General features: G+C 39.9%; 1 protein-coding gene across 2 annotated transcripts in view; it reads left to right on the top strand.

Moving 5' to 3' along the window:
* The window catches only part of LOC124711598 (homeobox protein slou-like), a 141,732-nt gene that overhangs the window by 96,799 nt on the left and 31,644 nt on the right, over window positions 1-13,289 (top strand). For both annotated transcript variants that reach the window (XM_047241754.1, XM_047241755.1), the window contains exons 7-8: window positions 2,601-2,760; window positions 2,928-2,990. In XM_047241754.1, the coding sequence (XP_047097710.1) occupies window positions 2,601-2,760; window positions 2,928-2,990 (223 nt within the window). The remainder of the gene's footprint in view (window positions 1-2,600; window positions 2,761-2,927; window positions 2,991-13,289) is intronic.

Genomic DNA, 13,289 nt, shown 5'->3' with positions numbered 1-13,289 from the left:
TTAGTGTGCTCGGTGATTTTCGATTATTATAAAAATCAGCAAATAATTTGCATCAAATTTTGTAAGAAAAATGGAATCAAGTGCTCTAAAACACTTGAAATGTTGACAGTTGCATATGGTGAGTGTGCTCTAAGTAAAAAAAAATGTTTACAAATGGTACAAGCTCTTCCAAGATGGCCGAGAAGATGCCAATGATGAAACTCGCTCTGGGCACCCCAGCACACCAACAACAGATAATAACGTCGAAGCTGTGAAAAAAATTGTTTTGGAAAATTGTCGAATTACCATAAGAGAAGTTGCTGAGGATGTTGGCATATCGGAATGGAAAAACAATTCATGACTTTTGCATCACGACAATGCACTTGCTCATTCGTCATTGCCTGTGAGAGACTTTTTGGCCAAAAACAACACGACAATCATGCCTCACCCACCATATTCACTGGATTTGGCCACCTGCGACTTTTTCCTGTTCACAAAACTGAAGAGACCTGTGAAAGGACAAAGATTTTCAGTGATTAAGGAAATAAAAACTGTGTTGCTGGAAGTACTCAAGACTGTACCAAAAAGTGCTTAGAGGCTTGGAAGAAGTGTTGGCACAAGTGTATTGTATCTTAGGGAGATTACTTTGAAGGAGACAACATGAATATTGATGACTAAATAAATATTTTTTCCTAAAAATAAAAAGTCACCTTACTTTTTGAACACACCTCATACATGGAGTACTGATATAATCTCCATCATACACTTCACAGTAACTGGATTGTATAGATTACAGTCACATTGTTACAAAGAAAGGGTTGTTTAGATTATGCATCACCACTGAAGTCTTCCCCCAACCCCCATAAAAAATAAAATAAACTGTAAATGTTATCTCATGTGCATACACGTCAAGATAATGACTAATCAGCAGTATTGAAAAAAGATCACTACACACATAACTAATGGCAGGAGTAAAGGTAACCAATCGACATATAGCAAAGGTATCAAATATTTGAGAAGTCCGTAAAAACAATTTAAAGTGAAACTTCCTGACAGATTGGAACTGTGTTCCGGACCGAGAATTGAACCTGGGGCCTCTACCTTTTGCAGGCAAGTGCTCTACTAACTGAGCTATCCAAAATTCAGAATGTCACTAAGTTTTCAGATGGTGTCTTTCCTTAGAGCTACTTAAAAGGAACAGTCACATATACAGGGTGTTTCCTAATTCCTATTATGGACTTCTAGGGATTGTAGAGGGGACTTGGTAGGGAAAGCTTTGATAAGGAACCCTCGCCCAGAAATGTACCATTTGTTTATAAAATAAATTTAAAGGTGAGATCACTTTCAAATCTGTTGCTTCATGGTATGCACACAGACTGAGAAGAGGACTATCGCATCACCTGACATAACGTACCGTGTGCTTACAATCAATGTGTCAGCATTCTGCTCCTTTGTCAGTCCATCATTGAGCAGCAAGGATGACTGAGACAGTATGAGATGATGGAATGCATATTTGAAGAGTACAAAGAGGTGCTGATAGTTTACAATGAAGCTGGATATATTGGTAGGGCTGTACAGCAGAAGTATGTTTTCTGAGTCACTGCAGTGCATCATATACCACATTTATTCAACTACAACACCAGCTGGGTGAAACTGGTACGTTCGCAACTGGGAGAATCGACTGTGGTGCTCCACGGATCTGCTGCACTCTTGGCATTGAAGCAACATCCTCCGTCACATTGAAGACAACGATGACGAGTACTAGAAACATTTCCTGTGCCATGGACATGCCCTGTGCAAGCATCTGGTGTCTTCTGCATGACTGGCATTCCAATTCCGATCTAACAGAATGTGCAACCATTAACTCTGGCATATTCTCCACTGTGACACGTCAATTTCAGGACACAGTTTCTACATAGCCGACTTTGTACAGTACATTCTTTTATGGATCAAGCTCACTTCACCAGGGAGGCCGTTTTGAATTGCCAAAACAGCCACATTTGGGACGACAAGAATTGTAATGCCAGACATTCACATGTTTATCAGCAAGGGATTAGTATCAGTGTATGGGCCGGTATCATTGACGGTCGTCTTCTTCATCCCTACAGTCTTCCGTACCATATGACAGATCCTAGATACTTGATATTCCAGCAAGAGGTACTGGTAGAGTTTGTGGAAGAGCTCTGGCAATGATTTGTTAATGTGAAAAATGCCGAATTGCACAATGGCTCAGAAACCGCATTAAACTGTAGGCCCGATTAGAACTGGCTGGTGAGTGAGTTTAAAGGTAAGAATATGGCAGTGGTATACCACCCTCAATAGAACCAAGTATAGTAAAGTAATAGAGTTTTCAAACCAACATTTAGGTCAGGGACAGCTTCCACTTTATGATTTGTATAGAGATTGTAAATCTTATTTCCATCTTTATTCAGGTAAAATCTGTCTGAAATTTAGTGGGATTGGGGTGAAGCGTGCTTAGTCTCATATTAAGAAAACAAAATATGTTTATCAGCATATTACTGTTTGGTGTATTTCTTCAATGTGATACTTTTCTTCTATGTGTAATTTCAGAGAATTTGTAGCTTTAGCAGCTTTTCTGATCAATATGTTTGTGTGTTCAGGTATGCATTTATTAGGTACAACACAGTTGACGAGGCCATAGAAGCCTACAAAAGCACACACAATCTTGTTCTCGATTCGAGAAGCATCATTGTCAGGTTTAGGAGACAACGAGGACCCGTAGGTCTACCAGGTGAAAGTCGGCCACCGAAACCTCCAAAGGTGAGATACCATTGTTTGGTTTACAGTGAATAGGGGCTTCTATATTTTGCTATGTATAGTGTGGTGTGCTTTGCCTTAAATGTTGCCTTATTTGTGTACATCGTATGGAAGGGGAGAGTGTGTAGCTACTGGTAGCATTCTAAAATACATTCACTTATTTGTCCTAGGCTCAAAAGGAAGCAGCAAAAACACAAAAGGGGAAGAAGGAGAAACCTGTTAAACCTAAAGAAGTGAGTACAACAGATAAAATGTAGTTTTTTGAAACATTTAATATGTTTTCCAGCACCTTATTTGTACAGGTTTCTAATTTTCTTTAATAGTGCACTTTGTACTTCCTGCAATTGGTCTCTAAATAGAATGGTCCTGCCCTTGCCCCCTTCTTCCTTCTCAGCCTCAGTTTAAATTGTTTCGGGCATTTTTTGTCTCCTAATTATGAGACTTCTTTTTTTGCCTTGTAGATTTAATCTTTATTCAACACCCGAACCCCTGTTGTACAGTGTTTTTGAGTTCATCTGTTATTACTCTTATTGATAATTTCTTGCCACAGGTAATGTATCATGCTATCTACTTCATTATTGGGACTGAGGCACCAAACACACTGGAAATCTTCTATACATTGTGTGTATGAATTAGTGTTTCAAACTGGCACAGTTGAAAGCACAACCACTATGAGTATAAGCAAAAATGTGTGAATAAACTTGGCTCTGCATATAAACTGTTAGTGACATAATTTTAAATTCGCTGTTACCAGCGCCCACTGATTTCATTTTGTTAAAACTCATCTTAGCTGGGAAGATAGGCTTGCTTAACCAAAGTTATACGAATTTTGGTAGAAGTATAGTTGCTTTTAATAAACAAGTAGTATGAGAGCTAGTTGTAAAGTTTTAATTACCACTTAAGAATAATAATTTTAACATAACTAACCCTTTGACTGCTACAAATGTGCTCCCTACATTGGCTTTGTCGTTGCCATATCACTCACTAATGCTGCTGCCTGTTCCGAGAGACGATGTTATGGTCATTATGAAATATGTAACCCCCAATTTTAAAGAATTATTCAGTGGAAAAATTAAGATTTTTGCGCGCCTTACAACCTGATACCTTCTCTCAACAAAGGGCTAAATTTCTTTTCGTTGTTTGTCGTAGTTACTGTGCTAGGTCAAATAAAGTAAACCATTGCATGAAATTTTAAAGAATTTCTGCAGGTAAAAATGCATTGCATGAACTCTGTGTGTGCTTGATTTTAGCTTGTATATTAATGTGTGTGAAATGTAAATACACACAAAAACAATATACACATAATACTTTACATTTTATTTATTCACGTCTAAGTTAATGTATTACATTATACTACGTCACATGGCGTTTACCTGTTAAATACATCTGACAGTGGAAAATCCAGGAGGCAGTGTAGTTTCAGTTGCCTGAGACTGCAGTTGTGCGCGCGCGCGCGCGCGCGACTCAGCATCTCCGCAATATGATGAGTAGCAACTTTCCTTCAAATATTGTTAAATACATCTGAGGTGATTTTGAACGATTGGGACAATAGGTCATAGTTTTCTACATTTTCTTTGCTCCTCGGCATTTGGTATTTTGTATCTTCTTCTTATAACATAGGTTGCACATCCTTTGCATAGGCTTCCCCTGCTGATTCTTACAAATCGCTAAACTATAGGACAGTTCCCTTGTTTTATGTGTATTACTGTCATGCATAGCATCTCAGCAGACAACAGTTTGGTAATGAGGTGTTCATGAAATTTTTTTATTTCTATTTATGTATTTGTGGCCCCCTCATACACGAAGTGTCCATTTACACTACTGGCCATTAAAATTGCTACACCAAGAAGAGGTGCAGCTGATAAACAGCTATACATAGGACAAATATATTATACTAGAACTGACATGTGATTACATTTTCACGCAATTTGGGTGCATAGATCCTGAGGAATCAGTATCCAGAACAACCACCTTTATCCGTAATAACAGCCTTGATATGCCTGGGCATTGAGTCAAACAGCTTGGATGGCATGTACAGGTACAGCTGCCCATGCAGCTTCAACACGATACCACAGTCCATCAAGGGTAGTGACTGGCGTATTGTGACGAGCCAGTTGCTCAGCCACCATTGACCAGACATTTTCAGTTGGTGAGAGATCTGAAGAATGTGCTGGCCAGGGCAGCAGTCAAACATTTTCTGTATCCAGAAAGGCCCGTACAGGACCTGCAACATACGGTAGTGCATTATCCTGCTGAAATGTAGGATTTCGCAGGGATCGAATGAAGGGTAGAGCTACAGATCGTAACACGTCTGAAATGTAACGTCCACTGTTCAAAGTGCCATCAATATGAACAAGAGGTGACCAGGACGTGTAACCAATGGCACCCCATACTATCACGCCGGGTGATACGCCAGTATGGCGATGCCAAATACATGCTTCCAATGTGTGTTCACCACGTTGTCGCCAAACATGGATGTGACCATCATGATGCTGTAAACAGAACCTGGATTCATCCAAAAAATGACATTTTGCCATTCGTGCACCCGGGTTTGTCGTTGAGTACACCATTGCAGGTGCTCCTGTCTGTGATGCAGCGTCAAGGGTAACCGCAGCCATGGTCTCAGAGCTGATAGTCCATGCTGCTGAAAACCTCGTCAAACTGTTCGTGCAGATGGTTGTTGTCTTGCAAACGTCCTAATCTGTTGACTCAGGGATCGAGACATGGCTGTGCGATCCATTACAGCCATGCGGATAAGATGCCTGTCATCTCGACTGCTAGTGATAGGAGGCTGTTGGGATCCAGCACGATGTTCTGTATTACCCTCCTGAACCTACCGATTTCTATATTCTGCTAATAGTCATTGGATCTTGACTAAAGCGAGCAGCAATGTCGCGATACGATAAACCGCAATCGCGATAGGCTACAATCCGACCTTTATCAAAGTCGGAAACGTGATGGTACGCATTTCTCCTCCTTACACGAGGCATCACAACAACGTTTCACCAGGCAACACTGGTCAGCTGTTGTTTGTGTATGAGAAATCGGTTGGAAACTTTCCTCATGTCAACTCCTTGTGTAAATGCTCTGAAAAGCTAATCATTTGCATATCACAGCATCTTCTTCCTGTCGGTTAAATTTCGCGTCTTTAGCACGTCATCTTCGTGGTGTAGCAATTTTAATGGCCAGTAGTGTAGTATACGTGTTCCGAAAAGCAAATGTAGTGCTAATTTCCACCACTTAATATCCTTCTGTATCATTGTGGGATATGACACCATCTGGTCACTTCTGCTGATGCCAGTTTTGCCAATATTATAAGCTAGAATCGCCAAAGTTTTTTGTTTTGGAGGATGACCATGATGCATAAAATTCAAGCTTGATATCATAATAGACACATGTTTGTCGATTGCATCGTAACATTGCAAACATCCCTTCATTTTCATCACACACTGCTGTCATCTTCACTTGCTATCATTTCACCTCTGTTCAGTGGGTACGACATTACAAAACGTGGCGTAAATTTTTTGTTGTACTGTACAGTTCTAGTGACATGTGTTTTGAATTTTAGACATTCAATTGCTAATTCATAGCTTGTGTAAAAGTTCTTGACAAACAGAGTTCGTCCTTCATTTAGCAATTTAGCTGCAAGTTCAATACAGACATTTTCGTCTATGCCAATTTGCTTTCTTCTGCTGGTATCTCATCCAGAATATACTTTTGCTGATGATGTATACCATTCAGTGGAACACAATTTGAAAATTTTTATGCTATACTTTTATGTGATTTTGTTGGTGTGTATTGTCGCCCCTCCAAGGAACCTCCTAAACATACTCACGTGGTGAAAAGACTTTTTGATAGTTGTCTGTCAGTATGTTTAGGAGGAGTAAAACTTTTCCAAGTCTGCTGCTCTCATCTGTCTTTTTGTTGTTTGTGAAATGCGATTTCACTAACAGTAATTCAAGACGATTTCTGTGCAGAAATGGAAAGTTGTAAATAAGGTTTGTTGACCAACATCTAACAAGTAATGTCTGTACTAGACCCACCTAAATCATGAGCCCAATGAAATTTGTAATTTCTTCATATGTGGTGGGTTTCCATTTATTCAGTCAACCATGTTCAGTAATTTCGTGTTGATGCAGTTTTTGCCCTGCATATCGGTTAGTCTCTGTGAATAAAGGCCTCATCCCTTTGTTGTCTAAGAATAACAAAAGTGCTTCACATGTGTTATTATCAGATAGCAAATCCATCACAAGCCCACATTTTCCAATGAACGGAAATGGGTGTTTCTTGTTAGCGAATTTATTCGACTGGATATTGTGCAATGAATCATCAACAGAGCTCAATTGCTCTTCTTCATCTGCAGCGAGCTCTTCCAATATATGATCAAGATCTTCACTCACATATGATTCCTCCGTATCGGGATCTGAACTCGATGGACTTATATTTATCACTCCTTGTCTAAAATGCACGACTTCATCATTACTACTGTTCTCACTGTCAGTTATTCTTTCACATCGTCCAAGGAATATTTTGAGGATACAGAAGTCACTAACATGAGTCTCAAACACAGTACACTTTTTGACTCTATGACAGATCTAGGATAGCTGCAGTGAGATCACAGGCGGTCCTTTTGCTGAAGTGCTTGTCACTTTCCCATTTTTGGAACTAAAAACTTCATTCTTTGTAATGAATCGAAAGCTCTGTGGCATTAGATCACTGGCAACGCACGGACATACTCGAGTGACAATGTCGTTATTTCCTCTCATCGTTCCATTTAGATTCTGCAATCTGACAGTCGGATTTGGGACTCAGGTGAAACTCAACCAAATTGCACTGAGCGACAAATGTGTCAAAACTGAGAGCTGGATATCACCTCACTTTGTTCTCAAGTTGTCGGTTTTATATTGGGTGGATGGTTGTGCACAATGTGCACATTTCCACCCCTGTGCATCATGAATAGTATGGTCAGAACAATTGTCACATTTCATAATCGGTTCAAGATATCAAAACGAGGTTTATTGCAAATGATAGCACACAAAGAGTCACATATGTCATACGATAATACTCAAAACTTTTATATTCACTGAGATACGGAAGTAACGTGCCCCTATCGGTGGGAGGGTCAGCGGAACAGGATGTGTAAGCACAGGGGCTGCACTTAAACACGTCCTCAACACCTGCACCTGGGGAGTAGCAGAATGTGACAAGTTAACTCGTCCACAGCAGTCAGAGGTTTAATTTCTGTTTGTTTGCTGATATGTGCCTGCAGTCGTGGTACACACTCCCCTCCACCAATGAATTGTAGGAGGCCACCAGAAAGGCCAAAACAAAGAGGCATAGCAATTAATATAGTGCGGTATTGGACAGTAATTTATTTCCAGCAGCAGCAGAAATGTTGCAGCCTTGTCAGGCTGACCCCAATGGGTAGAGAAGTTGTTTTTTTTTTTTTTGGCCTGACCCAGGGGCAGCATTTCTGATGCTGCTGGAAACGAATTGCTGCCCAATACCCCACTTTACCAATTGGCTACATATCTTTGTTTTGGCTCATCTGGTGCCCACCTACAGTACTTCAGCGGTGGGGATTTCAGTGTGTAGCACACTGGCAGGAGTGCCTGCAAATATGCAAAAATTTATTACATATTGTATTTTTTCGAGATGATACTTATAACTTTATGACTATCCCTCCTATTGTGACGTGTTATGATTACTGTATAAGTTCAAAGTGTTGGCCTTGCAGTTCTGTACTCATCCCCATATTGAGGTTTGAATTTCTTCAAATGACTGTGGATGATTTCTAAACTGTCATCAAGAATTCTCTGCTCCAGTTCTTCAATTGTGTTTGTAGGGGTGCTGTACACACAACATTTAACATGGTCCAGACGTAAAAGTCCATAGTTTTCACAGCAAATAATCTTGCAAACCATCACAACAGATCTGCTCTGACTTGTGCATTATTGACACACTATGTACGAATTGCCAGGTGAGGAATTTTTCGCATTGAAAGTGTTATTGAGAGTACTAGTTGACCATTTTATTGTTCCATCAGGGTATATACATTCCAGCACATCTGGGAAATAAGGGAATTTTGTCATTTGGGAAAAAACAGGGAAAAACCCAGAATTTTTTTTAGAATTCTGGTATTCTTGATTTTTTTAGTCTTCAATTAAATCTTTATACTTTTGACTGGTATGAACTGATAAACAGCAAAATGTGTCAAAGGGTTTAGGATGAATACTATGGAATACTTCACAACAATAAACCGCTGACAATGAGCATGATGTCACAACTGTTTACATTAAGTTCATTTGAGCAGTTGCCAGCAGGCTCACATGCTTGCACGGTTGAGTTGCGTATGAGCAGTACCTATTGTCACTTTTGGCTACTAGTGTGTAGCTGGTAGCTGTATCAGCAGTAGTAACAAGCAGCCAGATGCTACCCGGAAAAATTTTTCTGGCGCGCCCAAGCTGCCAGATTCGCGTATGCACAGAGTAGTCTGGGTTGTAATGGGGAGGGGTTTAGTCTCCACATGTTCTGTGTTTACGTTTAGTGATTTTGTTGTTTCCTCCTCATTTACAGTTCTCACTTCAGATGAAAACAAAGCGGATTTCTGTGGCTGGGAGCTGTCAAGTGAATTGACATACATTCACGTAATTACGCAAGGCTAAGACACGTTGCTAGTTTCAGTCTTCTGATTTTATTTTATTTCCACGTTTCTGGCAGTCGAGCATTAATCGCTTTGCAGAACAATGAAGTTATTTTTGTCACTTTGCGAAATAAATGTGGCTTCTCTCCTGTTTGGCCCTTTGCATCGGCATGACTACCACCAAATTATCAGTTAGAATGAATGGCCATAGACAGAGGGTGTATGCAGGCAACATGCAATTTCGTGTTGCAGAGCATGCTCTACATGACAATCATGACTTCGGCACCTGTTTCACAACACGCGCCACCTGGATCCTTTCCCCAGACACCAGTTTCTCAGAACTCCGCAGGTGGGAACTAGCACTACAACATGTCCTTGGTAGAGATGGGCAAACTTGTTCATCCTTCGGAACTAGTTCACTGGTGATCTCTCTTTTATGGGAACAATTCTTTTTTACTCATTCACCATTCATATGTGCATGGTACATGGTTCTTATGAAAAATTGAAAATTAGTAGCTTAGGTGACTGAAGGTGGAAGGCGCCAAGAGGGGGCACTTGTTTCCGCTCTGGAGTACAGAGTTTTTATTCATTACAGAATTCTCACACACTTATAGAAGTAATTTTCATGATTCTGCAAAACTTCTTGGTTAGCCAGCTGTAGCATTATGTGGCCGATCACAGTGAAATAATATGAGGTGTCACATGAAAAACCGGCTCCGAGTACAGACCGCTCGCCAATTATGCATTATTTGTTGACCGCTACGAGCAGAATAGTAAACATGTAATAATTAGGCAGTAAAGAAATAACAAATAAGCTAGTGCAACCAACAACTTCGAAACAATAGATGATGAGTGGTGGGTGACGACGAGCAGTCTAGTACTCGGGGCTGATTTTTCGTACACCACCCTGTACCACTGAAACAATATTGTAGAAGTTATAATATTCTCTTTACAAAATGTGACAGCAGACAGTCGATTATGGAGCGTGAGCTTCATTCGGTTGTAAGTCGGTCTGCCTTCCGTAACAATGAACATGCTGTTTTACCTTGGATAAAAAAGAAGACAGAGAATGGCCACTCATGTATGCCGTACTGACTTCCTTTGCATGTATAATAACAAAACAACTATGGCCACTCATGTGTGCCATACCGACTTCCTTTGCATGCATAATAACAAAACAACTTGCCTTTTTATAAGTATGTCTTCTGCTGTTTATCGAAATAGTGAAGTAAGCTGATATGCCCTTTTGTTACCTGAAAAGATGTATGTATTACATACCACGTAATTTTTATGTGATTTACATAATTATAAAATACATTTTAATTACTGGTCATGGACGCTGAATAGAATATGAAAAGAACCAGAACTCCAGAGTTCAAAAAATGTTTGAAACAGATCTAGAATGGGCATGTGCAGTGGACGAAACGAACAACAACTCGATACTGAATGAACTTGGAGCCGTCGGCAGTGGAACTGTGAGTGGCTACGTAAACAAGGATGATTTCAGCTGACAGAGACTGAGACAGACGGGAACGGGACTGAGGCTGGAACAAGACTGGCCAACGTGCCGTTGCGGGAACGAGACCGACTGTTTCCCGTTCTTAGGAACTAAAAGTAGAAAGCCGCGACTGAAGTGAACCATGAAAAACTGTTCCTTAGAACTCATTCCTTGCTCCTTCCGTTCATCTTGGTGAACCGTTCCTTTGGACCCATTCGTTTGCGAGCGACCCACCTCTAGTCCTAGGTTCTCGCCACCCACCTGGCCTTAATTTATGTTGATTTCTTCTGTCCCAGCTTTTCTTCACTGTAATTACTCTTTCTTCACTCTATTTTAGTTTTCTACATCTTTTATCGTCCTACTCATCTGTTTTTCACTGCTCCCCTCCTACCTCTGTACGTACAGTGCACTTAGCTTTTCACTCGTATGAACTATTGCATGATGTTTAAGCAGTAATCAATGTCTTGCATATTACCCTGTCTTCCACCTGTAAGCTGTTAGGTTTCCAAATCTCGTCCAATGCAGTCCCCAACAATCAGTCTTTCCTTTTCATCCCATGCAGCAAGTCTCCCCTGACACACGGTTCTGGGTGACTTTCCCAAAATCTACTCCTTTTCCAAACGTCTCCAGTCCTTTTCCTTCACTCCTCTTCCTTCCCCATCAGCCCTTCTGCCTGAAAAAGGAGCAACCGGCTCCAAAAGCTTGCCTAATTACAACTGTCTTTTGTGTGTGTGTGTTCTGCCACCACTTGGTGAGTAGATTTTTTTTATCCATCCAATTAAATTATTATGTCAAAAATTGATTGTTTTCCTTGCATATTGTCATCGTAGCTACCCATGCACAGTAACACCTATTTTATGGTGCTCTGCTGAAATGAATCTATTTCTAACAGGTTGTGGGAAAATATTATGAATGGTGGTTTGAAAAGCGTTACTTTAAAATCAAATTTCCTTTTACACAAGATGATATGTTACGTGTGAAATGTCAGGGTGTATACATGGACAAGGAAAAAAAATCCCGGATTTTTCCCTGATGTCCTGGTTAAAAATACACTTTTATCCAGGTGAAAATACACTTTTTCCGTGTTAGGTGACAGAATACTTTCTCTCAGAATCATAAAATTTAGAAACCCTTTGAATGGTTAAGGTTTTATACACCGGCGTAGAACTTCCTGGCACTTCAGAGAAAGAACACTCCCCTCCTCCCAATAAAAAAAAAGACCTGTTTTGGAAAGATGTTTCATGTGCAGCAGCATGTACACTCCATATTTTTGTATCACGAAAGTATATATTTGAATTCCACCAAACACAGCACCTTAGTTTCCAAAGCATTGAAATTGAGACTGCGATGCGCTTTAGTAACCCAGTCATAGCTGATGTCACATGATCTCGCCAGCCGATGATAGCAGATCTTCAGAGCAAACGACACGTGACGTAATCAGCCAATAGTAACCAACATCACTGCTATTCAGTAGTGCGAACACATAAATATGAAAAGTTAATGGTTTGAATTAATACACATGTTGTAGCTACAAAAAAATCTTTCACATATAATATTGGTCTTTTTTGCACATGTTATACTTTAATATACATCACACAAATGTACCAGTAAATTTTAAAATAATACACAAACGTCTAGGCACGAATTTTGCTAAGTGGTTGGCTGTCACTGTGTTAAGCTTTAAATGAGAATCCAACGCTCCGTGATTTAAGAAATTCAAAGCACATTTGCACATGTAACATAATTCATCTTATGTAAAATGAAATACATTTTGAAAGTAACACTTTTTAACCACCATTCGCAGTATTTTTCCGCTACCTGTTAGAATTTGTTTCAGCAGTTCTAAGAGAGCGCCAGAAAATGGTGTTATGGCACGTGCACAGCTACAATGACATAGGAAGCCCACATGTTTGTACCTATATAGCATTAAGAGATCTTACATTACATCGTAAATGAAACAGAACATCAGAGGGTACTTCAAGAGCATTGGAATTTCGTAAACCAGACTAAAATTCATAATTCGGCAGAAAGTCCACATTCGTATGTCCTGATTCACAAAGAAATAGGCCCCAACCTGATGTTAAGCTTTTCAGGTGGTTTTCGGGCTGCAAATTTTCTTGGAGTACAAGTATCTAATGTTTGGTTCTTTATTATGGCATAACGTCATACGTGCCAGGGGATAAAAACGGGCACTTGTAATTCAGCAAACAGTTGACACTAGCCAGTATCATGGAATAAAATGCTTCGTTTCAAATAAATTGATTGCCTCTGTGGAAAAGATTAATAAAAGCCAAATTTTTTTAGCAAATCAACAAAAATAATTTCAGTGTTCTGAAAGGCAATTGATGCTTGACTGCCAAAAACCTGGAATTAAAATAAAATGAGGAAACT

This window comes from Schistocerca piceifrons, chromosome 8 (assembly GCF_021461385.2).
Source record: "Schistocerca piceifrons isolate TAMUIC-IGC-003096 chromosome 8, iqSchPice1.1, whole genome shotgun sequence".
Lineage (NCBI taxonomy): Eukaryota > Metazoa > Arthropoda > Insecta > Orthoptera > Acrididae > Schistocerca > Schistocerca piceifrons.
Note: the sequence above shows the minus strand (reverse complement) of the source record. Positions and strands in the feature narration are given on the sequence as shown.